The sequence below is a fragment of the Erithacus rubecula genome, assembly GCF_903797595.1.
Source record: "Erithacus rubecula genome assembly, chromosome: 3".
NCBI lineage: Eukaryota > Metazoa > Chordata > Aves > Passeriformes > Muscicapidae > Erithacus > Erithacus rubecula.
The window spans coordinates 48,332,719-48,360,641 of record NC_136689.1 but is presented as its reverse complement, the minus strand read 5'-3'; the positions used below and the strand labels follow the sequence as shown (position 1 = coordinate 48,360,641).

At 39.3% G+C, this 27,923-nt stretch overlaps 1 protein-coding gene across 31 annotated transcripts in view; it reads right to left on the bottom strand.

Moving 5' to 3' along the window:
* Nucleotides 1-1,902: 1,902 nt before the first annotated feature.
* Nucleotides 1,903-27,923, bottom strand: part of CLASP2 (cytoplasmic linker associated protein 2) — a 151,963-nt gene continuing 125,942 nt past the window's right edge. For all 31 annotated transcript variants that reach the window (XM_079300172.1, XM_079300199.1, XM_079300183.1 and 28 more), the window contains 10 exons: nucleotides 26,367-26,510; nucleotides 22,549-22,692; nucleotides 22,055-22,161; nucleotides 20,819-20,972; nucleotides 20,022-20,250; nucleotides 15,528-15,721; nucleotides 14,592-14,720; nucleotides 6,191-6,397; nucleotides 5,162-5,278; nucleotides 1,903-4,134 (listed from right to left, as the gene is read on the bottom strand). In XM_079300172.1, coding sequence (XP_079156298.1) covers nucleotides 4,048-4,134; nucleotides 5,162-5,278; nucleotides 6,191-6,397; nucleotides 14,592-14,720; nucleotides 15,528-15,721; nucleotides 20,022-20,250; nucleotides 20,819-20,972; nucleotides 22,055-22,161; nucleotides 22,549-22,692; nucleotides 26,367-26,510 — 1,512 coding nt within the window. In that variant the 3' untranslated portion in view covers nucleotides 1,903-4,047. The remainder of the gene's footprint in view (nucleotides 4,135-5,161; nucleotides 5,279-6,190; nucleotides 6,398-14,591; nucleotides 14,721-15,527; nucleotides 15,722-20,021; nucleotides 20,251-20,818; nucleotides 20,973-22,054; nucleotides 22,162-22,548; nucleotides 22,693-26,366; nucleotides 26,511-27,923) is intronic.

The window sequence follows — 27,923 nt, the reverse complement described above, 5'->3', positions numbered from 1 at the left end:
TTTTCTCCACATAGTCCTTCAGTTCTGAACTGCTTATGCATCCCCATAATATTTATGTTTACTGTGTTCTCTGAATTTGTGAAGTTTCAACCTAACACACTGCAAGTTACCATAGTCAGTGGAACCATTTTCACTCGCCTCCCACAGGGAGTAACCATAGTGCAACTCAACAGATTTATTTGTCAAAATTATTTTCTCTTTTATGATTGTTTTCCAAGGGACAGTACTACACTCAGCATTTGAATTCCTTTGCTGAAAATTCAAACTGTGAGCTGTTTAGGCCTGTATTCTCAATAGAATTTTTTTCACGGCTTTGTTCATGACTTAAATGTTTAAACACACATATAAACCATTAAGAATATGTAAGTGTTTCAGGATTTAGTTGTCTGCTCTTTTTGCTCTGTGACTCAGACCGCAAATAATAAACACAACTCAAATCTGTTCCAACCTTTATCTTAAAAAAAAACCAAACAAGCCAACTCAGGAAAATTTACATGATCAGCTCTCCTTTCAATTTACATTTATTATCCCAACTTCCTTGCTAAGACTTCACCTGAACATGATGTGTTACTCAAAATTCTTTAAAGCACATGACATCCAAGTCTGAGACATCCACGATATCCATTTCCCATCCTGATTTTACATGTAGTTTTTGTTCTCCTTCCTCTTTTTTATAGCCCAAACCCAACCTTTAAGAATTACATTTCAGTTTTCAAATGACTGCAATGACTTATCTTCACAGGATATTAGAAGGAACATATAGAAACCCTGTCTGAAAGAATAGAAACTTGTAACTGTCCTATTTTTCCCCATATCTTTATGCTAATGCATCAGAGAAATCACCTCTAGGAGGAACATAAGGCATGACTTCAATTTGAGTTTTCAATTGCTTCAATTGCTTGAATTTAGCTGAACTAATACCTACTTATAATATAGGAAACGAAGGCAAAAAGCAATGCAGTGAATTTGATAAAACTGGCTGCTGTGGAAATAATTTTCTTTCCAAACTCTTACATTTATACATTTCATTATTACATTACATGGCTTCATGTAATATAAACAGATTCTATCTGTTTACAAATATAGCAACCCCATCTCTGCTGGGAACAGAACTAGTAATAAAGTAAGTAAAATATTCATTTAAATATATTGCATTGAGATTTTTAATACATGGGATATCTTAGCTTAAAACATGTAAAGTCTGCTTAAAAGCAAAACTGGTGTACAAATTTTGGGTAAATATCTTCTTCCCCCGCTACCTGGAGCAAAATATTTCAGTCATATAGGGGATAAAAAACATATAATTTGTTCACATGTAAAAAAACTAGGGTTTCATCCAGAATATATACCGCATGTTTAAATAACTTATATTTTCAGTATGAAATAACATCTTCAAAAAGATGACAAGTAACAGTCATCTTGCAATGGTTCTCTGAAAATAAATATTGCCTATACAAAATGCAGGAATAACATACAAGGCTATTAAGCTTAGAATTTGTGTAATTTTCTGAAGTGACCTTTTGTATAATTAAAATGTAAAAACTACAAGACTGTAGACTGAAAAATATTTCTCAGTATTAAAAAAATAAAATGTAAATTATGTATAATGTACAATAAAAGAAATAAATCTGCCTAGATGAAGGAAAGCTCCATTTTTGAAGATGAAGGATGTGTTCATAAAGATTCTACTCAATTTTTTAAAAATTTGTCCAATATACCTATATTCACAGCATGTTCTCAAATGTCAAGTCAGATTTAGTAACAAGACTATATAAAGAAACATCATTTGGACACACAAAACATGAAGATTATTTTTTTAACCAATGCTGTACGAATCACAATTATATTTTTTCTTAGAGCATGTGATGAAATAAAAGAGAAAAACCAGAATGTATACATTGCTAATCTTTTAAGTAATGTTATGTACATTTTATTGCCAGTATATGCACAATGGTAAGCATAGAACTATAAATACACAATGTAATTAAACAGTAGAAAACAACAAGGATGTTACACGTAACAAAGGAGAGAAGGAGGAGATACTATTTTCTTCATGTAACTGCTAAAAAGGGCTAGCGACGAGTTATGACAATCTTGGGTTTAAGTCTTTACATATATTTCTGTAACTTTTCCTCTGAATAAATCTCTGCAATGGTATCGCTTCTTTAATAACCACATCTCAGCTCTTTCTATCGCATTCACTTCACACTCAAGTAAAAACAACCTTTCCTTCTAACTACAAGCATCTGACTTAATTTTTATTCAGTTTTGTTTTTCAGGGTTCTTAGCAGATAAAATGTGTAAGTAGTTTCTTATGATATTTGGCTGCAATGTTGAAGAATAGAGTTTTGAATACACATTAAGTGATAATTTGGGAAAAAAAAAGAATTCTGTAGATAGTTCTTCTACTGGGTGCTATATGCAGCAGCTCAGTCAAAAATTAGTCACCCTGAAGAGGTAGAGAGAATTTCAGCTTAGCATAGATCATCATCCTTGGCACCACTATTTTCTCTCTTATCAGGATACATTTCCTACTAGACAACATCATAGTCAAAGGGAAAAAAAAAGTCAGGGAAAAAAAGTTCCACTATTCCTGGGAAGGGCACTGTTTCATCCCATTTCTCACTTAATTAGCTTGCTGCTCATATTAAAAAAGAAAGGCAAAAAAAAAAAAAAAAAAAGGAAAAAGACAACATTTAGGGACACATTTACTTATCTTTGTTCTCTTTCCATTATCAACTTCATAAATACAAAGAACCATTATTCACAATATACTAACTCTTTTTCAAAAATGGAAAAACAAACCCTTGAAACATTTCCACACCTTAATCCAGATGGGTCTTGAGGATGCTATTCAAGAAAACCATGCAAATAATTTGGTGCAGCTTTTCCTACTCATCCAAAATATATATTTTTCTTTAAATTAAAAGGTGGTGAGATCCATAGCATTTGTGTCTATTCCCCCCTCCCCCCATTTAAATTCAGTGCAGAAAATCTTGGTGCTTTTTGGAAGGTAAGGAATAAATAGTTTTCTGCACTGTTGTCATAAGATCCCATGTGAGTTACAATACAAGACTACTTGTTCCAGCAATTAGGTTGAGAGGAAACATTCTAGTGATAAAGATAAATACATACTGAGCATGCTTGGGTAGAGCACTCCATTCTGAAGCATCCTGCTTGAAGAACGAAAGGTGACAAGGATGGTTCACGTCCATCAAGTGACCATGAACTCAGCTGCTCACCAGCAGGCTGCCACACTATCACTAGGTCGGCAGTGCTGCCTGGCAGGGCTGTCTTCCACATTAAGAGGTACTGCTTGTACCAGTCCTCTGCTGTGCACACTAAATTCTTATTTATGCAACAAACATACAACCAATGAACAATATCACTGTGACAGAACTGGATCAATCCAGCTTTCTTTTTATAGGCATATTTCTCAATCTCCAGAATATCCCAAACAAGCAATAAATAAGATGATGAACCATCAACACAGTGAACGAGTCTCACTGCAGTTCAGACTAGTTCAGCCTTGTTTCACATCACTTCTTGTTTCTAGTGAAGGACATGATACTCAAACAAAACAGCAATAAAAAGGTAGTGTTATCTGCAGCTGAAGAAAAGCAACAGAATTTATGTTTTAACTTCTGAAGCTTAAAGCATACCTTTTTATTTAGCATTTAAAAAATCTCTTTTTTTAATACAGTAACACTGGCAAAAGTTAATGGGAAGACACAGAGGATTATAAACAGGATAACTGATGGATAAGATTATTTTAGAACTTTATTCTGCTTTGATCAATTGATGTTAATACTGTTTTTCCTTAGATTTGGAATAATTCTATTGCAACAGTCTCATGCAGGCTGAGGACAGCTGTTGGTTAATGAAAAAAACCCAAAACCGCAAACAAAAGAAAAATAACAAAATAAAGGGTGTGTGGGGGGACCAAAACAAAACAAGAAAAAAGTTCCACAAGTTGCATGTAAGGATTTTCCTTTCACTGAAGAGGGCCCTTGCTTTAGGAGACCTGGTTAACTCTTGTCAGCTTCATTAGCTTTGTCCAGACATATCTGCTGCTGTATCCCCTGCTCCAGAGCCTGTTTGTGCACGTTTGATGTAAAGGTTCAATAATTTCATCTGCAAATTTAAGCCAGAAATTAATTCTGTTTAGTATTTGCAAACTGTACAGACTGATTACAGTAATTGTACAAAAAAACAGACATTAATCCTTTTTCTTTTCTCTAAAAGCAAAATTGCACTTTACACAGTTGATTCAAAAGGGACATAACATGCCAATGGAAAACATAAAACCCAAGTAAAATCTATCATAAGGAAACTGCTCAAGCTTCTCTAAGGAGGTAAAGAAGAGTATGATATTAGATAGCTAGATTAAGATAGATGGAGTACTTTCCTCCAATTATAATGCTTTTCTAAATATGGTAGTGTTGTTTTTGTTTTTTTTTTTTTTCCCCTTTTAAGCTTATGCTGAGGTTTAAGCCTCTAGTCAGAGTTGCTGATGCTGGTATTTTACTAAAGCTTCCAATATCGTCTGGAGTCACTTTAAATACAGTTATTGCCAGAGACTATTTTAAAGATAGAATTGTCTTCTATCACAGACACAAAAATTAATTGTCCTATTTTACTCTCAAGGAGAAAGAGATTCACAACTAACATATAGCTGTTTGCATGCAAAAAACTGCTTGACAAAGATGTCAACGAAGTCATAAATATCCTGAAACAAAAAGGACTAGATTGCTTCTTATTATTTCAAATTTGAGGTACTGAAAAGACTGGTGAAAGCAAAATAATAAGGAGGAAGACTAAATGAAACTGCTCTATGTAACATGGACATATGTTCCTTGGTTTTCAATAAGAACTTGCATGAAAACAAAGATGAGAAACACTGATAGGAAAAGCCTGCTGAATGCAGCCATTACGACTACTACCAGCATACAAGTAACTGAAGGCATTAAAAAAGCAGTATGAAACATAGTTCAGTAACTATCTTTATGCAAAAGTTTGCACACTTGCATAAATAAAGATCTGTGGACTCTCATTCTCTTTCAAGTATACACTTAGAAACTTTCTGGCAATGGCAACCAAAATGCAAATTCATAGATGCAATTATGAGCCAAGATTTCTTTAAATAATATCTTCTACTTACTTTACTGCCAGTGAGTTGACTGAGATGTGGTTTCAGTTCATCACCAATTACTGCATGAATGGCTACAAGGCAGAAAACACATGCCTTACGAACGCTGCTCTCTGAATTATCATAACCCTAGAAAGCAATAAAATTAACATGAATACCTTATCAGTTAATGATTAAAAGTCCCAGAAAGCTATTTAGTTATTTACTATAATAAATACATTGAAGTCTATGGTAAACTAATGCCAGGACAGCCCAATGAAGCATTCCAACAAAAAAACAGACACAAATGCAGAGCATGCAGTTAAAAAGCAGGATGCCTATTAGTCACTATTGATAATCATTTTTCAAGCTGAATTTAAGACCCACACAGTCCTGTTCATAAGTTAGACAGAAAACAGAGCTGCTGCCATGCAATAGGTGAGCATATAAAATAACTCTTCTAGATTATGCAGGTGTTTACTTAAAGCAAAAGACCACTTACAATTTAGAGCTTCCTGACTCTCTGAATGAACTGTATTAACAGCTAAAGATTCTTTTATTAACTCCCACCTCATTCTTCAATGATTTTTGTTTCTTTTGCCAATTTTCTATCACTCCATGCCTAGCTATCTCACTCAGATTCCCTTCTCAGAGGACCCTTCTCTGCCTCTAGTTTCCTGCAGATGTAGGAGTGGATCACACTCATGGCCAATTTCACATCAAATTATGTAACTGTGAAAAAGGTACAAACAATGAAGAACTATCTTAGAACCAAAAGTATCTACCAAGCTTACCTATAATCAGGACTTTCATATCCTACGGAGATTCCCTTAGTACTAATAATGGTTATAATTTAGCTCCCTGCTAATCAAAGAGATTGTTCCCAGTATTGAAGGTATTTCTGGGTGAAAGCAGCCATCAACTATCCGACAAGTGAAATCCTTCACCGTAATGAAGTGGTAGTATTTTTAAAAAGTCTTTGCAATTTGTGCGCATACAGTTTCTTTTTATTAATCTGTTTGGTCTTTTCCTCCTCTATTTTCTTCTTGCTTCTCTCCTTACCTGTATTAGACCTGGCACAATCTCTGGTAAAAGCTGAGTAAGGGTTTCTTTAGATACTCTTTCTATAACTTTTGTCTGCATTTTGATTGCAGCCAGATTGATGGGGTAATCTGCAGTTTGGATAATTGGACAGAGAACTTTGATGCACTGATCTGGGCTAATGGAAGTGGCCAGCATGGAAGCAGCTTCTTCAGCAGATCTCACCACCTATTGAAAGAAAAAGGCACAGAAGAATGATTTATATGAGACTGTCACTCTGTGGTCTGTTTTCTGGCAGTAATGGTCTTGAGCATAAAAATTGCCTATCAAGACCTCTGTGCTATTTCAGAAATACATAAAGAGTCCAGCCCTTGGACATTATTTTTTAAAAACACAATTCTTCCCGATATTCCGTGGCTGCTATTCCCTTGGTAATACACATCAGTTTTTCAAACTTGCTTGTTTAATAGGATTTGAAATTTCTGTACTCTCCATACCCTCCAACTACATATTGAAATATCACCACCTTTGTAAACCTGTAATTTCTTGTGTTGTCATTTGTTATTGCTTTTTAGGTCAGTGATCACTGATAAAACAAGTTTTCACCTTCATTTTAAAGGTGCATTTATCTAGAATGCTAATTGTAGAAGCCAATCTAGCTGTTTTTCTTCCCCTATATTTTTGAAAGAAACTATGACAAGAGAATACTTTAAGCCTGGAGAATATGCAGAACAAGAATAAATAGGTAGGACTTCAACGGGTACACAGGCTCAAAACACAAGGACACCACAGAGGAAATTAACATCTGATCTTCTCATTAGTGCTATGCTGGCATCTGCCATTTGTCCTGGTTTGAAAGGACAGGTGTCTGCCAGTAGGGGCAGAAGTTTCCCTTTTTGGAATAGAGACTTGGGTTCCACTCCCCTCCCCCAAGTATTACGATTGTTTGAATCAAGGACTCTGAGGCAGAGATAAGGGGGGTGGGAATAACAGCTCTTTTACTAATATATCTAACTATACAAACAGAAAACAATAACAGTTAAAATTGCTAACAGAACGAAATAGATAACTCGGTGTCAGTCCCTTTAGATGCAAGCACGCTGTCTCTGTGCTTAGTCCAGAGCCCGGATTTGCCAGAGGGCAGACGGGAACGAAGGCAGGAGGGAGGGGCAGCAGTGGCCACGCCGGTCTCGGGCGGGAACGGGCTCACCCTCACCAAGGGCGGCGGCTCCTCGCTCACCGTGTGTGTCCGGGGGATCAGCTGTGTCCGCAGAGGCAGGAGGCTGGAACGCGGCAGATGCAGGGCAGGTGATCGCAGAGGGTCTGGCTCTGCTGTGCTCGGCCGCGTGGCTGAATGATCCCAGGCGTCCTCCTCCCGGCTCGCGGGAAACCCGAGTGCCCTCCCGGAAGCCTCAGAGGCCCCTCGGGGGCCGTCCCCACCCACCCCCTTTGTCTGGACCCATCAGGGACCCTGGGTGTAACCCGGCCAGCTCCATTGGCATGATAATGGGAAAAATTCTTACAATTGACACAGTAACAGAAAAACACTCAACCCCGAACATTATCCACCCCGAATTTTTCCATGCCATCATGCTACATCATATTGAAACCTTTAAATTATATACATACATGTAGTTACGGGCACAGTATCATATATAGTTCACCCTAGAACAAGGTCCCCTTGGGGTATGCATCGGGTCTCTCCATCCTTTTGCATCACCCACCAAGTGCAACCTGGTCCTTGAGCGAAAACCACCCCATGAACAGGATTGTCTTTGCTGGAAGCAGAGTTCACCCAGACAGTTTTTCCTAACATGCCTCTCAGGTGTACCACTGGAACCTTATCTCCATCTGCTGCTCCCAAGGGCTCTGACTGGGCAGGGCCTGCTCGGTTAGTGGAACCTCGGGTATTCACTAACCATGTGGCCTTTGGTAGATTGATCTCCCAGTTCTTGAAAGTCCCCCCACCCAGTGCCTTTAAGGTGGTTTTAAGCAGACCATTGCACTGTTCGACTTTCCCAGCTGCTGGTGCATGGTAGGGAATATGGTACACCCACTCGATGCCATGTTCTTTAGCCCAGGTGTTAATAAGGCTATTTTTGAAATGAGTCCCATTGTCTGACTCAATTCTTTCAGGGGTACCATGTCTCCAGAGGACTTGTTTTTCCAGACCCAGGATGGTGTTCCGAGCAGTGGCGTGGGGCACAGCGTAGGTCTCCAACCATCCGGTGGTGGCTTCTACGTAGCGCTTGCCCTGGCGGGTCTGAGGCAGTGTGATATAGTCAATCTGCCAGGCCTCCCCGTACTTATATTTGGACCATCGCCCCCCATACCAGAGGGGCTTCACCCGCTTGGCCTGTTTGATGGCAGCGCACGTGTCACAGTCATGAATAACCTGAGAGATGCTGTCCATGGTTAGATCCACCCCTCGGTCTCGTGCCCACTTATAGGTGGCGTCTCTGCCCTGATGGCCTGAGGCATCGTGGGCCCATCGAGCCAGGAACAGTTCCCCCTTGTGTTCCCAATCTAAGTCTATCTTTGAGACCTCTGTCTGTGCAGCCTGATCTACCTGCTGGTTGTGCCTATGTTCTTCATTAGCCCGACTCTTGGGAACATGGGCATCCACATGACGGACTTTCACGGGGAGCTTCTCTACCCGAGTGGCAATGTCTTTCCACTCATCAGCAGCCCAGATTGGTTTTCCTCTACGTTGCCAGTCAGCCTTTTTCCACCTTTCCAGCCAACCCCACAGAGCATTGGCTACCATCCACGAATCAGTGTAAAGGTAGAGCTTTGGCCATTTCTCTCTCTCAGCAATGTCCAAGGCCAGCTGAACAGCTTTGAGTTCAGCAAGTTGACTCGATCCACCTTCTCCTTCGGTAGCTTGTGCAACCTGTCGTGTGGGGCTCCATACGGCAGCTTTCCACTTCCGGTTCATCCCCACAATGCGGCAGGAACCGTCGGTGAAAAGGGCGTAGCGTGTTTCATCTGCTGGCAGCTGGTTGTACGGTGGAGCTTCTTCAGCCCGGGTCACTTGCTTCTGCTCCTCTTCATCAGCGAGACCAAAATCTTCACCTTCTGGCCAGTTCGTAATTATCTCCAAAATCCCAGGGCGATTTGGGTTACCAATACGGGCGCGCTGCGTGATGAGGGCAATCCACTTGCTCCATGTGGCGTCAGTGGCATGGTGAGTAGAGGGAACCTTTCCTTTGAACATCCACCCCAGCACTGGCAGTCGGGGTGCCAGGAGAAGCTGTGCTTCTGTGCCAATCACCTCTGAGGCAGCTTGAACTCCCTCATAGGCAGCCAAGATTTCCTTCTCTGTGGGAGTGTAGTTGGCTTCAGATCCTTTGTAGCTTCTGCTCCAGAATCCCAGGGATCGGCCTCGGGTCTCACCAGGCACCTTCTGCCAAAGGCTCCAGGACAGACCATGGTTCCCAGCTGCAGAGTAGAGCACATTCTTTACCTCTGGTCCTGTCCTGACTGGGCCAAGGGCCACTGCATGAGCGATTTCCTGTTTGATCTGGGCAAAAGCTTGCTGTTGTTCAGGGCCCCAATGGAAATCGTTCTTCTTGCGAGTGACCTGGTAGAGAGGGCCCACAATCTGGCTGTACTCAGGGACGTGCATTCTCCAAAAGCCGATAGCACCTAGAAAAGCTTGTGTCTCCTTCTTGCTTGTTGGTGGGGACATTGCAGTGATCTTATTTATGACTTCAGTGGGGATCTGGCGCGTCCATCCTGCCACTTCACTCCCAGGAACTGGATCTCTTGGGCAGGTCCTTTGACTTTGCTCTTTTTAATGGCGAAACCGGCTCCCAGTAAAATCTGGATGATCTTCTCTCCTTTCTCAAACACCTCCATTGCTGTGTTCCCCCACACAATGATGTCATCGATGTACTGCAAATGTTCTGGAGCCTCACCCTTCTCCAGTGCAGCCTGGATCAGTCCGTGGCAGATGGTGGGGCTGTGCTTCCACCCCTGGGGCAGTCGGTTCCAGGTGTACTGCACGCCCCTCCAGGTGAAAGCAAACTGAGGCCTGCACTCTGCTGCCAAAGGAATGGAGAAGAATGCATTTGCAATGTCAATGGTGGCATACCACCTTGCTGCCTTGGACTCCAGCTCGTACTGGAGTTCCAGCATGTCCGGCACGGCAGCGCTCAGCGGTGGAGTCACTTCATTCAATGCCCGATAGTCCACAGTCAGTCTCCATTCTCCATCAGATTTCTGCACAGGCCAGATAGGACTGTTGAAGGGTGAGTGGCTCTTGCTGACCACCCCTTGGCTCTCTAGATCACGGATCATTTTGTGGATGGGGATCACAGCATCTCGATTTGTCCGGTACTGCCGGCGGTGCATTGTCATGATGGCAATTGGCACCTGTTGTTCAGTCACTTTCAGGAGTCCTACTGCAGAGGGGTTTTCTGACAGTCCAGGCAAGGTGTTCAACTGCTTAATGCTCTCTGTCTCTACAGCAGCTATTCCAAAAGCCCACTTGAACCCCTTTGGGTCTTTGTAGTAGCCGTTCCTGAGGAAGTCTATGCCTAGAATGCACGGTGCCCCTGGGCCAGTTACAATTGGATGTTTCTGCCACCTCTTCCCTGTCAGGCTAATCTCAGCTTCCAGCAAAGTGAATTCCGGTGATCCCCCTGTCACCCCAACAATGGAAACAGGTACCTTCCCCACATGTTCTGATGGTATCAGGGTGCATTGTGAACCAGTATCAACTAACACTTTATGTTTCTGTGGCTTTGACGTGCCAGGCCATCGCACCCACACTATCCAATAGATCCTGTCATCCCATGCCTCTCCCTGGCTAGAGGCAGGGCCCCTCTAGCCCTGGTTATTATTTCTTTCCTGGGCATACATAGTGGCGTTCCTTCCAGGGGATCTGACAGAACATCCTCCTTGCTGTAATACCCTGCACCTTGCTTGTGGGAGCTTGAAGCTACCTTCATTTTAGTGCGGCTCCCTCGGTTAGCATTTCCCTCCCTGAGCTGACGCACCCGTGCTGCCAGGACAGAAGTGGGTTTCCCATTCCATTTTCCCATGTCTTCCCCATGGTCTCACAGGAAAAACCACAGGTCAGCTCGTGAGGTGTACCCTCTCTCCCTAGCTGGGGAACGTGAAGCTCTGACTTGGGGGCCTGTGACTCGTACTGCTGCTACGCTGATCTTCCTCACCTCCTCAATTCTCTCTATCATCTCCTCCCTCATATCCCTCATCCTATCTTCGACTTGTTGGAGGTCCCTGGCCACAGCAGAGACATTAGCCTGCATTGGGCCATTCATCATGCTCTCGAAATTTCTGAGTTTGTTGGCAACAGAACACACTGTCTCTGGACTGTTATCGGCATTAATCATTGCTATGTAGGTGGTATATTGAGATGGACCCAAGGTTGCCAGATTCCATAACATCTGCCCTGTGCACTTGACCTTGTCAGGGTCATTGTCATGCTGTCCATCCCTCCCAAAGAGTACCTCTAATACTGCTGTCTCTCTCAGCTGCTGGATCCCTTCCTCAAGGGTCTGCCAGCGCATCCTACGGTGGTGCTCCTGCATTCTCTCTCTGTGTACAAACTTCTCTCTCACACTCATTAAAAGCTGGTCCCAGAGGGAAAGGAGGCCTTGCTCCCTTACGAATATCTGGTCCACACCTGAATCTTGGGCCAAGGATCCCAAATTCCTGGCCTCAGTTCCATCCAGTTGAACACCTGTTCCCGTAAGGTCCCAGACCCGGAGTAACCAAGTCGTAAAAGGCTCACGGCCCCGCCGAGCAATGTCTTTACACAGGTTACGGAGACTATCGTATGAGAGGGACTCGGTGACAATCTCAACCTCTGGCTCCCTTGCTGGTTGTGAGGACCCTCCTTGCTGATCCCCATTATCTAAGTGCCTCGTTTTAATCTTAGATTTCCTAGTTTCCACAGGAGCAACTGCTGCTGGCTGTGGCTGCTCCTGTGATCCAGCTGGAACCTGGACAGATACGACATCTACGGGTTCCACTGCAGCACCATCTGACTCTCCCTCTTTTTAGGGCAGAGGGAGGGTTTCTCACCAGCTGGAGAAAAATACTCCTTCATCATCTGGCTATGCTCTTTCAGCATTTGGCCTATATCCTTCACTAGAGCCCCCACCCACTCTGGATGGCTCATTTCTGCAGTGGGCTGTGGGGCATCATCCCTAGTCCCTGGGGCAGATATCAGAGTTGTTGTCCAAGCCAATATTCCCTTGTTTCTGAATGCTAATTAAAACAGGCCAATCAGCAACACCAGCCACTGTATAATAACAGTGGCAATTAAAACAGATCTGAAATCCTTGAGAACCAGTGGGGTAGCCTCAAAAAACTGGGTGATGGGTTGGGAAAAAATTTCCCTTGCACTCGTTATCTCACAGTAAGTACCATTACTGAAATAGCCCCAGAAACACGCAGTTAGAGTACGATAGCTCCGGATCCATGCAACCGCTTCCCAGAAAAAATTAAAAACCCATGAATTCCTGACATAATCAATCCACCAAACCAATTGGACAATAGCCACAGCAACCTTGGTGAGGGGGCCCAAATTCAAAAAAGGGCTTACAAATGGGAGGGAGATGGCTGTGGCCACATAGAACACAAACCAGATTAAACCAGACAACATACTGCCAGTTAAGAGAGCTGTTATTCCTGTGTTAACTCTCAACTCAGTGTCCTCTGCCCCACGTTGGGCGCCAAAATCTGTTCTGGTTTGAAAGGACAGGTGTCTGCCAGTAGGGGCAGAAGTTTCCCTTTCTGGAATAGAGACTTTGGTTCCACTCCCCTCCCCCAAGTATTACGATTGTTTGAATCAAGGACTCTGAGGCAGAGATAAGGGGGGTGGGAATAACAGCTCTTTTACTAATATATCTAACTATACAAACAGAAAACAATAATAGTTAAAATTGCTAACAGAACGAAATAGATAACTCGGTGTCAGTCCCTTTAGATGCAAGCACGCTGTCTCTGTGCTTAGTCCAGAGCCCAGATTTGCCAGAGGGCAGACGGGAACGAAGGCAGGAGGGAGGGGGGAGGGGCAGCAGCGGCCACGCCGGTCTCGGGCGGGAACGGGCTCACCCTCACCGAGGGCGGCGGCTCCTCGCTCACCGTGTGTGTCCGGGTGATCAGCTGTGTCCGCAGAGGCAGGAGGCTGGAACGGGGCAGATGCAGGGCAGGTGATCGCAGAGAGTCTGGCTCTGCTGTGCTCGGCCGCGTGGCTGAACGATCCCAGGCGTCCTCCTCCCGGCTCGCCGGAAACGCAAGTGCCCTCCCGGAAGCCTCAGAGGCCCCTCCGGGAGCCGTCCCCACCCACCCCCTTTGTCTGGACCCATCAGGGACCCTGGGTGTAACCCGGCCAGCTCCATTGGCATGATAATGGGAAAAATTCTTACAATTGACACAGTAACAGAAAAACACTCAACCCCGAACACCATTTAACAAGGAATATTACTTTACAAAATTAGTGTTTGTACACAGTGATGTACAAAAACCTCCAAAATTTTCTCTTCATCCTTTACTCTCTCACTCCTAACACACGAAAAGATGAGGGGAAAAAAGCACAGGAACAGGGAAGGAACAATAAGGAAATGACACTGTAATAAATACAGTGTATGAAACAAACCCAGACAGCACAGGAAAAAGAGAAGCGAATATCAAATGAGTGATGACGTCATGGGATGGGAGGAATCACAGTCAACTTCAAAACCTGAAACTCCACAGTATATTCCACAAAGTACCCTTGGGAAGATGTACTCATTTAGTAATAAACATTTCCATCAGTGACACTAATGTCAGAAGTTGAATATTGGGCTTGTTACTGTATCTATGTTTCCTATATTTACATGCATTGTCCTTTATTGTGTATGCAGGCATCACAGCCTGAGCAAGGTTACATTTACTTTTCTCCTGAATCCCCTCCCTATTCCTGGCACTAGCACATCCACCACTGACATATTCCCATGCATTTTCCCATAACACCTTCAAAGCCATGCTATCAAACAGAGCAGAATGGAAAGGGTTGACAATTCCTTATCTTGTTTAGTCTCATCTCTCAACCACAAATCTCACTGAAATCCAAAAGCTTGTTTTACATCTCTAGAACACCTATATTCAGCTTAAGATGTCAAACAAGGAAAAAACACCCTTCAGTTATTCCTTAAGGAGCCATGAGACAATGAGACACCGTCCTGTGGAATGGCACCCAAGGCAATAATTATTGAGGATGGTATTAACCATTCAAGAGCTTTTAAAACTGCAGGGGTTTTCTTCTTCCATACCCATGTTAACTACTAATGTCATTGTTATTAAAAAAAATACTTCCTCAGTAAGAACTGATTATTTCGCATTTTCTGGACAGCTCTTTCATTTTATAATTTGTCATAACTTATATACAAAATTACTGATTACTGACCTCCTTATGAGGATCCTTATGCGCTTCTAATGTCTTCATGATTGTGAGCTCTGCATAATTCTTAAACCTTGCTGGCTGGTTTCTTAGAATTTCTCTTAGAACTTTCAGTGCCAAGGCTCTAATTGCATGCTAAAGATTCAATATTAAAATAAACGAGTTATGCATCTTTAAATAGACATATGATTGCAACATTTGTTCAGCTGCTGGAGAAGTCTTTAGTAATGGAAAAAAAAAGAAAAAAATCAGATTATACTTTTTACACATAAACACTCTGAATCTAGTGTAAACAAATAAAAGTAGGGAAAAAAAAATCTCTTCAATCTCTTCTTTTGCAGAAAATTCAGGTGAGATATCCTCAAGACGCTGCTAAACTAATTTAACTTATCTATGTTACCCAGAAGTTAGGTTGCAAACACAAGAGCTGATAAAACTATCATGCAAATGCATTCATTACTTTCTCTTTTTACAATTATTTTAAAATTCAAACACAAAAACTGGTATCTTCTTGATCCTCAGTAATTTCAGAAACATGGCCTTTGCAGAGAACTATTACACAGAACTTGGTCTCTTCACAATGACCATTACAGTATTTGAGAAATAAATATTTAAATGCTTTGCCACAACATGAGGTTTGGATACTGTAGATTCATTCAGGGGCAACAAACAGATAAGCTTTGAATCTCAGTGCAAAAATGTTTCGTTCAATCTACTGTGTCAGAATCAATAAAGAGGAATCCTAGAGAAGTATCACTGAAGCCCTTTTCACCATCAGAACAATTGGACTTCATGGCATTTTTTTTAATTTCCATTTTTTTGGTTGTTTTTCCACCACTAACTGGGATTTGTGCCCTTTCTACAACTCATACAAATGTCAGAGGTACTGAAAGTAAGCCACATACTTTGTTAAGATTCTTAACTGGACGTTTCTGAATTTACCTCTTTATCTCCAAGTGTTTCAAGCAGCAGAAGTAATATTGTTTTGAAATGCTCATCCCAAACACCAAAAGACTCTTCCTGAGTTAACTTCATGAGCTCATACAGGGCAGCCTTTCTTTCTTCAACTCTATCATTATGGTTTGATAACTCTTTCAGTAGCTCTGCAACCAGATCAGAATGGTCCATGGGAGGCTCTGTTAAGAAAGAATACACAAACACAATTATTGCAAATAAATATTAGTGCTTGTTGTACAACTAAAAGGTATTTTCTAGTGCGATTGGCTCTCTTTCGAGCATGCTTTTGTTTCCCCACATTTGCCTGCGAGAATTGCAGTTTGGCTACTACATTTTCAGTGCAGCCAACACTGCTGAACAAGCTTACAATCCTCCCAAACCTCTACAATGAGTGTGCAAAAACCCCCTTGCAGGCTAGTCGACTAGAGTCGACTAGAGTTTTTAGGCTTGCAGTACCCACTATGTACTCTGAATCCTTTTCATGAAGGGGCATCTTTCCCATATGACCCTTCTATTCAAGATGACAAATTTTATTTTCTCTGTTAGTATTACACAATTATTTAGACTTTTGTAAGTCATGATTCCACCACAATAGCTAGGTTGCTAAAACAAACAGGGGGAAAAAGGAAAACAATGGTTCTTGGTACAAAAGAGCTGAAATAAAGGCAAGACAGGGTTATTGGTCCCATAGATCACAAAAACAATTCATTAAGACATGGGTCTGGAATTTAGTTTTGATTAGAGAGGATTCCATGATAATGGAAAAACACATTAGTAACACAATGTATATTTGTAAACGATGGACTGCAAACATAGTGAACTGCAAACAGTCCAGGAACTTTAAAATGGTGTCTTAATGAAAACTTGGGTATCAACTTAATACCCTTATTCCATCATCAAGACCCATTTAGCCTTTAAGAAAGCAAAGTATAGAGCTTCCATCTTTGCACTGAAAGTTCTGGATAAATTAATAGCACAAACATGCTTTTTCCTAAGGCAAAAATTTGGAAGTTCTGGCATACAATGCAAATGCATTGCACCTTTCCTGAAATGACTGCATTTACTAACTAACACATGAAATACAACCTCCATTACAAATTAATTGTATCATACACTGAGAAACCACAATCCCTGAACATCTTGTATTACTATAATCAGTACTGTAACTTACAAATGCTGTAAAAAGCACTTGTAAAAAGAAAATAGTAAAAGCTGAATACTACAGAATTAAATATCTTAGTATCACACATCAGCTACTGTAAAAATCATGCTGGTTTTGAACCTCACATTCCTACTTGCATTCTGTTTTGCGTGAATAAACAGGAGCACCAGCACCTGGAAGCAAACTACAAACACTTCTGCTACCTCTGTATTAATGGATGAATAATGTTTGACTAAAGGGTAGACTGAAATTGCATTACGTGAGTTATTATTTAAAGCAGATGAGCAGAATGGACAACCATTTTAATGGAAGCAAGATCATTACTTTTACTGGCACTATTACACTTGTTCTACCAAACTTACATATAGCTATAGCAAATCCTACTTGGATTACAGGTATAGCAAATCCTATTTGGGAATGCATATTGACACTTCATTAGCAAAACTACTCATTTAAATTTATCTGTTTAAGGTATTTTCATTGTGGTGTCATCTTAAATATACGGACCAAAGGGTTAAAGGGAGGGGAAGGTAATAGCCACGTCCATGCAGGAAAGAAGCTCCAGTAGTGGACTACATAACTGGAAAATATGAAGATAACCAAGAGGAATGTGCCTTTACAGCTTGCCTTTTCCCTTTCCTTTGTATGACTTAGCACCCAGGTTTTCATTTCCAAACATTCTCCAGATAAAAATGGAGAAGCATAGAAGAAGTCACATTTAAAGTCTACTCTCAAAATTTCTTTTTCAGAAAGTAAACAAAACACAAAATGAAGAGGAGCAGATACTATTTATCCTTCATTTGACTGAATTAAAATATACATAAGAAAAATAAACAACTGATGAAGAACAGCTCTTCTCAAACCAATCAAATCACATACTTTCAACAGGCTAAACAGTTCAGAGGGTTAAAAGGTATGTCCTGAATTTAGGGAACATTTTCATACTGCCACTCACAGCATTTTAATATAAAAGCTATGCAAACATGACGGCCAAAAAAGCAAACAAAGCAAGTGCAAAACTTGATTAATCACTTGCAGGGTGACTGGATTATAAACGGCTTTCTATTAATCCATGAGAATATGAGTGATGTCCTTGCTTGGATGTATACTGAGCCTGGTTCTGTAGGATGCATTTGTTAGTGCTATCTTAGAAATGTGGAGTGAACTCAGAAAATCTGTAAATGACATCACTTTAGGAATAATCACAAACATTCTGGAGAACAGTAAGAATATAAAATTATCATGTCAAATCAAAGGAATGGTCTAAAAGAAAAAATATGCCAAGTATAAGGCAAGACAGAAGAAGAAATCTTCAGCCCATATACAAAGTGGCAGGCAAAAAGAAGATGTTTGGAAAGTGCAACCCATGGAAATAAGCTGAAATAAATAAGATTCTTTGGAGAAGAACACAGTTTTTCAGAGACGTGAACTGCTTCTAAGGAGTCTGGAAGTGACTTAAAGAGCCAGGTTTCCCTATGCTTTAGATAAAGAGCATTTCCCTTGGGGAAAAAAACAAAGTGCAAGTGGTTGGAAGATTTAGGTTGTTACTCTGAAAACCATTTTACTCTAAGAAAAGAAAAACACTCAAATGTGAGTCATCTGAGGCACACTGTGGCATCTCCTCTGCTGAAAATTTTCAACTGCCAGACAAACCATCTGTAGAATATATGTTCCTGCCCCAGTGCTGTTGGTGGGACTGTATGAGCAGCTAAGGCTTTCCCATCTAGCCTTGTATTACCACATCTTTCTGTCAGTAATGCATGACAGGACAGCTGGGAATCTGGTACTAACATAATTTTGTATCAGGAACAAGCAGCAATTCTGCGGAGTTCCCAAAAACTGATATGTAATGTCAAACGAGCCCTTCAGGTTCATGGGCAACAGAGGAATTGTAGGTACAAGGTGTTTTACTAAGTTTATCTTTTCTCTTGCAGACTTTTTTGTAAATAATCCCAGATGAAATTCTGAAAGTAACACACAAATGACAGAATGTACATGATATAACTAAATATTGAAGGTGAACAAGGAAGGAAAGCAAGTACTTCATCAAGATCCATTAAAGAGCAGACCTAAATTATGCATTACACTATTCTTCCAACCAGGACAAACTAATACTGGATAGGGATGCTTCACTCCAGCCAGTCATGAGTTCTTGCAAAACTGGATCATGCTGGCACAGCACAAACTACATCTGGTTTAATGCAATACCTAAAAATAAGTTGTCAGAAAGTAGAAAGAAGGCTTCTCCCATGTAAAACAAGACCCCTTAATAAGGAATCTCAAAAAAAGCCTGGCTCTGAATGTGGATGGCAAAGCTATTTAATTATTAGTATGTACATGACATGATCTTTAAAACAGTGCTTTTCCCTCCATCTTTTTCAGAAGGTATTTGGCTATTCTATATGCTTCTTCATGATATGTAAAAAAAAAAAAATGCACCATACTTGGATTTTATTTTGATTCAATGCAAACTTAAAGCCAACCTACAGAATAGGTGAATAAAACACTATGTCAAAAGTAACTTTGTTTTTCAACAGTTTCTGTAACACGTTTTGCAGAACGACAAAAGCAAGAGGTACAAGGCAGATGGTGAGTTTGTCCCTTGCTATTAAGAAAGTGTTTACTTAAAAGCTTAATCTATAGTTGAACAACAGTGAATAACAGATTATGAGAACCACTGGCTGTTTATTAAAATAATGATAGCAATGGTACTTTGAACCTTCTTAACATACAGACAAAATGTTATCCAAAGATATATGGAGAAGTATCATAAAGAAGCTATGGAAGCCTACTAAACAGCAACTCATGTTCCTAGATTTACATGGGCTAGATGAATCACCTTCCTGGTAAAAAGCTGGTTTGTTTTGTTTCAATTAAAAAGAATGTTTAGTCAATAGAAAATGCCATTGTCATGTTTCAAATAGAAATAAATTACTAACAAAATACTTAATCTTTCACCTAATTCCAAACTGGCTTGATTCAGTTTCACTTCCTTGTTGTAAATATTTTCTCAACCCTCCTATTTTAAATTTCAATCATACAACAATCTGCTAAGTAAATTTATACTGCCAATACTGATACAGCATGTGCTACCAGAAGTATACAACATAGTTCAGCATTTCCTTCATTTTTACCCTTAGTCTCTAGAAATATGAGGTAATCCAACAATGTAACTCAAAGAGATGCCTAACAAATAAACTAATTCAAAATAAAGCATTTGTAAAACCCCCTCAAATAAGTGATACATATATTCCTATAATAACTTCAGCAATTGAACTCCATTTTTCTTCTAGCACAGTATGTAATCTGAATCTTACCATCCGGAAATTGCTCTGCATCATCATCAAACATGGCTTCTTTCAAAGCAGATTTATTAAATGGACTGATACCATCAGAATAATTGTATGGGTTGTAATCTCGTGAGCGTGGCGAGGAGTGGGGAGGCATTGTGTTGAGTAATGATGTTTTGTTATCCAGAGCTGTCCGACCTGTATCACCCACACCACTTCCTGCTCGTATATCCACTATTCCAGAAGCACTGCAAATCTGCAGAGGAGGAAGTATCACATCAGGATGTAAAAAAACACTCTTACACCTTTCCATTAACTACATCGCTAATTCATTTGTGCAGCAAAAACTCACAAATTTCAAAATGCTTAGAATTTTCAAACTAGACTTCAAATAAGAAGTCTTAGTTCCGTAAATGTTGCTTTCCTTAAAAAACTCAAAAAACCCCAAAATAAAAAGGGAAGTGTATGTTGTCCAAAACAAATAATAAACCAGAAATAGTTGTAGTTTATATTACATGTCTGATGCAAAGTAATTAAAACTGCATTTAAGCATAAAGAAGTGGCAAGTTCTACTGCCAAAGTTCCACATAAACAGGAGCCTTAAATACTGCATCTTAACAAGCCACAGGTTATGTACAAAATAAAATAAAACAAAATGCAGTTCAAGACTAGGAACATATTTTTCTAAAGCTCTTAAGTAATTCAGGAGAAATGCCCAATTTAAGAAGAATAGAAACCTCCTGAAACAGATGCTTTCTTATCTGTAATCAATCAGACACCAGATTAGTTTGCTGATACAACATGGACTGAGTTTAAACACTCACCGAATCACCATCATCTTTTTTAGCATCTCGTTTTACAGGCTCATTCATATCTTCCTGACTACGAAAACTGAAATTCTGAATGGCTTCAGTCACTCCACGAAGAGAGCTGTAAATATCTTCAGAATTCATGTTTTCAGTGTCATAGTCAAATGCACTGTGAGCCATGGAGAAGGACATAGGGAGTAAGATGGATTTATTTTGTGATTCTGTATTTTTAAATCACATTAGCAGGCAACTACAGAGACTCAGGAAATACTACTAAAATTATTACTCGTCTTGAAACACATTAAGAAAGTTGTCTCTTCACAATACAAAATTGTATGATGGCATGCCTTAGTGTACTACCCTGTTTCAGAAAGCACTGAAAATAAACAAGAGAAATGCTACATTAGGTAACAGCACTGCCTGAAGAAACAAACTTCTGCTCTGTTTTACTCTGACAAATGCGCAACAACTGGAATTTTTACACCATCCTCTTATTCTGAAAAAAGTCTTATTGTAAGAAACATTGATAAAACTCAACAGCAAATTGACTAGTAAAAGCAAAATTACAAAGTCTACTTCACTGACAACATCATTACTATAAAAAACATTTGTTAACTATTACTTTTTTAATCTCCCCAATATTAAATCTGGTTTGATGACCCAGTGTGTTGGTTTTGGCTGGAATAGACTTAACTTTTCTCAGAGTAGCTGGTATAGGGCTATGCTTTGGATTTGTGTTGGAACAGGGTTGTTCACATAGGGGTGATTCCCCTCTAGAAGTAGTGAATTCCTTGTCTGTTGCTTGCATATGCAGCTGTTGCTTTACCTAATTGTCTTTATCTAATTTTTCTCTCTTTTATATTCTGATTGTCCCCCATATCCCACCATGGGGATATTGAGTGGCTGTGTGATGCTTAGCTGTCAGTTGGGGTTAAACCATGACATGAGATGACATATTCTAACACTTGTTAGAGAAGCATACTTGGGTTCCTTCTCTTGCTAATCCATTTGCATTCCAAGATGTACAGCCCCTTCCCATCTTAGGCCAGCACATCAGACCCTTCTGGGAGGCTGAGCAGTTCATTGTCATTCTATGGAAGAAGGGGGATTATTTCTGAGCATCTGTCATTTTGTGCAAAATTTTGCCCATGCTTTCATTATTGGAGTTACATCTTTGGATGTGTTATAATTTGTATACAATGTGTTATAAGCCTTATATATGGAATTGTTAACACCACCAGTCTACATTACCTTGGTGACAAAGTGTTCTGTGATGTATTGGTTGGGGAAGTGAGAGGACTTGACCAACTTGCTGGGGAGCGTGGAGTAGGTCTTGTTAAAGGACTTCCCACTGATCCCTGCAGGAGGAGAGGTGAGAAAAGATACTCTAGTAGGACTAAAAGCTTCCCTTTTAACTTATTACATTTATTATGACATTTATTTTCTGGTGCCCAGGAACATTTAAAGAGTAACAAGTAAATTCCTGTATCATCTAACCCGTTACTAGTGACATCAATCCTTTTTAACTTTGAAATTAGAAAGTACAAGATAAACAACTTTTAGGAAGCTCATTCAAACCTATGAAGTCACTTGGAAGCAACACAGAAACTGTAACTCTAGAGGAAAAAGAAAGGAGATTCCATAGAGAGCTACTAAAATAGGCTTCTACATAGTAACTTCAGAAAGTTCAGAAAGTTTCAGAAAGAAAACAGAAAATTCAGAAAGAGTAATAGACGTGTGGATACCTGACCACTGTTGCCTGTATTCCGGAGATGATTATGGAGAAGCTTTGTGGCTCCATCCTGAAATGTTTTTGGTAAAGCACCCAATAGCATTGTAAACTCTGGAGTGTTGAGCTCAAAAAGGGAAATCAGCACTGACTGTGCAGCCTACAAGAAGAAAACACAAACAAACTGAAGACATTATTTAGAGTTTCAAAGTAATTTTATCAGCAGAAGATGCTATAATGAGTGGTAATCACAAAATATGACTCAAGTCTTGATCAAGCTCAAATAAAGATGTTAACAGATGTGAACAAAAACAATTCATATTTGCTTGTAAGCTGGACATTCTGATTTTGGTAAATTCAGGCACACAACTATCATTGTAACAAGCAGTCTTTCCGAAATACACTTTTCAACCCCCCTAGCCACACGTCCTTACTCAGAAAAAAAAAAACCAAAAAAACCAAAAAAACAAGAAGGTTAAGGGTTTGGGTGAAAAAAGTTAGAGAGAGAAATTAAACACACCAGGCAGGTTCAAGCGTATGATCCTTTCTACTGAGTTCTGCAAGTCGTAATTACAGATGGTAACACACTTGAAAAGGAACAGTTACCAGAAATTAAAACAAACCAAATCAAACAAGATACCCTAATCTGGAATGAGACAATAGTGATCACAGCTGATCACTTGATACTCCTTATAACTTACCCTACAGCCAAGCTACTTAGTGCCCCTGCTTCCTTTAACCTTTCTAAAAGGTAGGCAAACCTTTTGCCTAATGGGCAATGAAATTTAGCTGACTACATATTCTGAATTTGAAAACTGTGGGTAGTTTGTACTGGATGTCACCTTCCATACTCTCAACTTAATCAGTTCATTGTTACCATCACCTTCATCCTACATCATGTTTTTACCTCAATAAAAAAAATGAGCTCACTCTACTGACAAAGCAACACAGTAAATTACACAAAGGTTGGATTCCCTCTAGTAAGGGAACTGCTGACTGAATAACTTAAGCAACCTTTGCACAGTCTGACAAAGATTCATGGGATAGTGTAACACTGCTGTCAACATAGTAACTAAACTAAAAGGCCCAAAAAAAGAGCTGAAAGAAGTTCTCAGGAATTACTTCTTTGTAGCAAAAGACTGCTATTGTATGATTAACCAACCATGTGTAGCGTAGGTAGCTCACCATCAAGGTCTGCCATGCACTGGAAAGCACCAGTGCCTCATGCGAGACAGAATGATGGGCAGCTTGCTTAACCACCAACACACTCCAAGCAAGTAGTTTAGAAAATTCTTTCAGACATTTCTCTCCATTTGCTTCTAGAGCAATGAACTGTAGCATTTTTAAATTAAAAGTGGAAAGCCAAGGTATGAGCACACATACCTGCACACATCTCAGTATAAATGACAAATATCCTACTATGTCAGGTTGCTACAAATTATCTTTGCATACTCCTGTTTTTTTTTAATTTTTTATTTCCTCCTCCCTTTGATAGCCTTCCCTTCAAGTGATAACCCTGAATGTCCTCTGCAGTGTGTCTGATGTTTCTCTTGTCCTTGTAATTTTTAATAGTCAGTCCTTTAATCAAAATTGACACAAAGCAAAATCAAGATAAATCCAGCAGCTGAGCAGAGGTCTGGGAATCACCACTTTCTGGTTAGCCTGTCTCCACTCCTTAATAATGTACTGAAATACAGCCTATTTAAGCTGCTATTAAGAGAAAACAATAGGAAGTCCAGGATTGTATCAGGATACAAACTGATACCATTAAGTCTGCCTAAAATTAAGCTCTCCTGAAGTATCAAAATTGATACTGACTTGCAGAAGGTTTTCAATGCAATTACCGACTTTCTCTCTCTTCCTTACCAAAGAAACCCTGCATTTTAGAGTATTAAGAGGTTTTTATTTTCCCCAGCATAAGGTCTCTCCTGAGATGTAAATTCACTCACATAGAGATCATCTTTAAAAGACTGAAGTAAGGATTAGAAATATTTCTTTGGTTTTGCTTTCTTCTTAGAAGATTTCTAAGAATAGACTCAAACTCTTTCCAGAAGCACTCTAATCTTAGAGGAAATCTAAGTTCTGAAACAGAATTTTACCTTCTAGAAAGAAGTACCATGTCAAATGAGAATAAGAGTGCCCAATTTCAGACTAATAAACTAGGACTTTTCATAATACTTAGCACTGGAACTGTTTTTGCTAAGGAAAAAACCAAACCCATGAATTATATAGAAATTACACAGAAACAGTTTTTAATTTAAAGAAATCACATAAAGTGCTATAAAGCTCATTAGCGAAATAAAATTAAAAAGCCTGTGATAGCAAGTTGAGAAGACTGTTAAGAGAACTAAACATTTGATACTATCAGAATAACTTTTTTGACTTCTTATTGGCAAAATTTTAATTTCAAGAGCTAAATAATTATTCCAGTTACTTTCCTCAAAGAGCTGAGTTATGGAAAGAAAAAATCAAGTCCAATTTACATAATTAAGGTGTTCTAGATGATTTAACTCACTGGTAATTCTTTCCATGATTCAGTTACTTATTGACATAAAAATGCTTATGAACCATTGGATAAGACAGCTTGCTACTTGCTTAGTACTAAAACTTCACTGATTTAGAAGATAGTGCTGCTTCAATTCTCCCCCTGCTTTATGATCTTTTTTATATGTTACTAGAAGATGATACCCAGACAAGAAAAGTTCACTGGATGTAATCTGTTTTCTCAAACTCATGACGTTTTACAAGAAGTGAATGACTAAAACATTACCTCCAATATAAAAACTCTCTGGTGCTTATTTAATTATGTATTACAAACATTCTAGAGAGTAAGAAGTCTTGTAAGTTTTTTTTGGGGGGGTTTTTTTTTGTTGTTGTTGTTTTTTTTTTTTCACATTGCAATTTTTAAGACAGCTCCTACTATTCTGTCCTACATCCCTCCTAAACAAAGGAAGTTCCTCTTTCCAGAAAAGATGAAGCTGCAAAAACTCAAACTTAATTGAAAGTAGGAAAACAAATCTCAACAAAAGAATTGTTGCAGCTTTTCAAACTGCAGAAATAGACAGAAAATGAGAGAGAAGAGCTAGCTCTCTGTGTCATACATAGATAGTTGCACTGAGCAACCATATAAGATATAACATTTTTGTAGGGTTAACATGCTGGAAATGGCAGCTATGCAGCATGACCTGTAACCGCCAGAGCAATAAAACTGTTCCATCAAACTGCATATAAAATGAAAAGATTTTTTGCTTTCTGCAAATGGAAGTCCTATTTAGAAACCCTTTCCAAAGACTGCAGTAGTACATTTCTTATGGTTATTTATATCTCTCCTGTATCTACGTAGCTCACAAATGTTATTTTTCACTTCACATCACTATGTGGAAAAGGGAGGTTTGCACTGGAAGTGCAGCATTACAAGAATCAGTCTATGATACTACCTTATCAAAGCACAAACTTTCTTTGTCCAAGGTTCAACAGCTAGCTACATATCTGTTGTTAAAAATAAAGGACTCTAGAAAATCCAATGAATATTAGATTGAGTTTGCTACCAAATTCACCACCCACTCCTGTTACAAATACACTACTTAGTATCACAGAGGGTGGTCTCTGAAGTAATATTAAAACTGTACAAAAAATGGCCACTGAGGAGATTTTAGCACTACACAGTACTTGCAATAAAGAATGATACATTATGAAACAGAATCTCAACATATTAACATATATAAAAACACAACCGTAATGTAAAATTTTGAGATGTTAATTTAAAATTTTTACTTAAATATTCTTAATTACCTGGAACGTTCTGCAATTCTAAGAACACATTAACAAACATACCTTCCTAACATCTGAGCTTTTAGGTTCTGTGGTCCAAGTGATAATTCGAGACACTGCTAACCTAGTTTCACTAGAATTTACAAAATCTCCTGGATCCATTTGTTGCGCAAGAGTTTCAATGTATTTTAGGATTGCAACTTTGACCTGCAAAGAGAAACAGAGTCAGGTGGACAGCAAAAATGGTGTGCTGCAACTGAGCTCACAGAGCAGCATTCATTCCCTAAAACAAAGATTTTTTTTGTCTAATTAAACTACACGTTTTCAGCATTAATATAAATATTTTTGCAATAAAACAATTTACAAATGGATTTAACATTTTAATAAGGAAGTTATTCCACAGAAATTCAAATACTAATAGAAAGCTTACATTTCACTGCTAGCAACTAAGAGGCATAAATCATTGCATATGCAGAAGCTTATATTTAAAAAAAAAAAGAAATGAAGAAAAGATTCATTGAGAATTATTCAGAAAGTTTTTCAAGTACTTAAATGAAAAATGAACATCATCTGATGAAGCAATTATCAGTTCTTACTATCTCCTATCAGGTAATTAACACTCAGTGCTTTTTCATAAAACATCAGGCTGAGAAGTCACAGTCTCTGGAAATAAGTCACAGGAATCTTCCCATTAAATACTAAAAATGCACGGAATAGAATTTCTAGGAAAGACTTAAGATGGTCACATGCACACTTTGTTTTGAATATATTTAGATGATAGAGACATGGATTTAACAGGACAGAAAACCTCCTGTACTCCCTCATTTATCTGATCATTCTCTTACTCCACAAACTTGTTTTACTCTTTATGCAGAATCCGAGTTTTGTACATCCCAGACTGCAGTCTCCCTCCTGTTTCTTCAATACTGCATCACTGCACAGTTTTGGGCAAAGGGCTGTCATGCCTGTATATGTCTAAAATATTTACTTCTTCAGCTCCTACTGCCTCAAATTTGTCACCCAATCTGCCAATGAAAGACATCTATGAGATTTAGCTGCTTTTATTTCTAGTAATTTCTAGTGAACTAGTAACTATAGTGAACCAAAAATACCTGCAGGGAGAGACCTATGGCCGTCATAACCAGAGAGAAAAAGTTCTGGGTGTATTTCTGGTTGTTCATGGGTTGTAATACAACTGTTCTAAGCAAAGTAATTTAGAAATTTATCTTGGTCATAAAACTTGCAAGGTATTAAAAACTTAAGATACACTGACATACATACAGGGATTAATAACGAATATTTGATTTTCAAAGCAGCTGTTAATGCTCAACTTCCCTGAAGTCATATCAAGCAGAAGCTGAAGGCTTTCATCTTATGCAGATCAACATCCACAAATGCACACTATTTGCTAGCAATTTTCCAAGGAATAAAGCCATGTTCATCTCTGCAGCAAAAAACCTTAGGCCACACGGCTTTCCAAATTTAAAGCAATAACTGACATTCCTAAATTATGTAGGGAAACCATTGTGACACCACCACATTTGACTGCTGAGGATTTAAAATCTAAGACTTGAAAAGATTGCTGTTAAGGACTGTAACATCCAGAGGCATTTCTCCCAA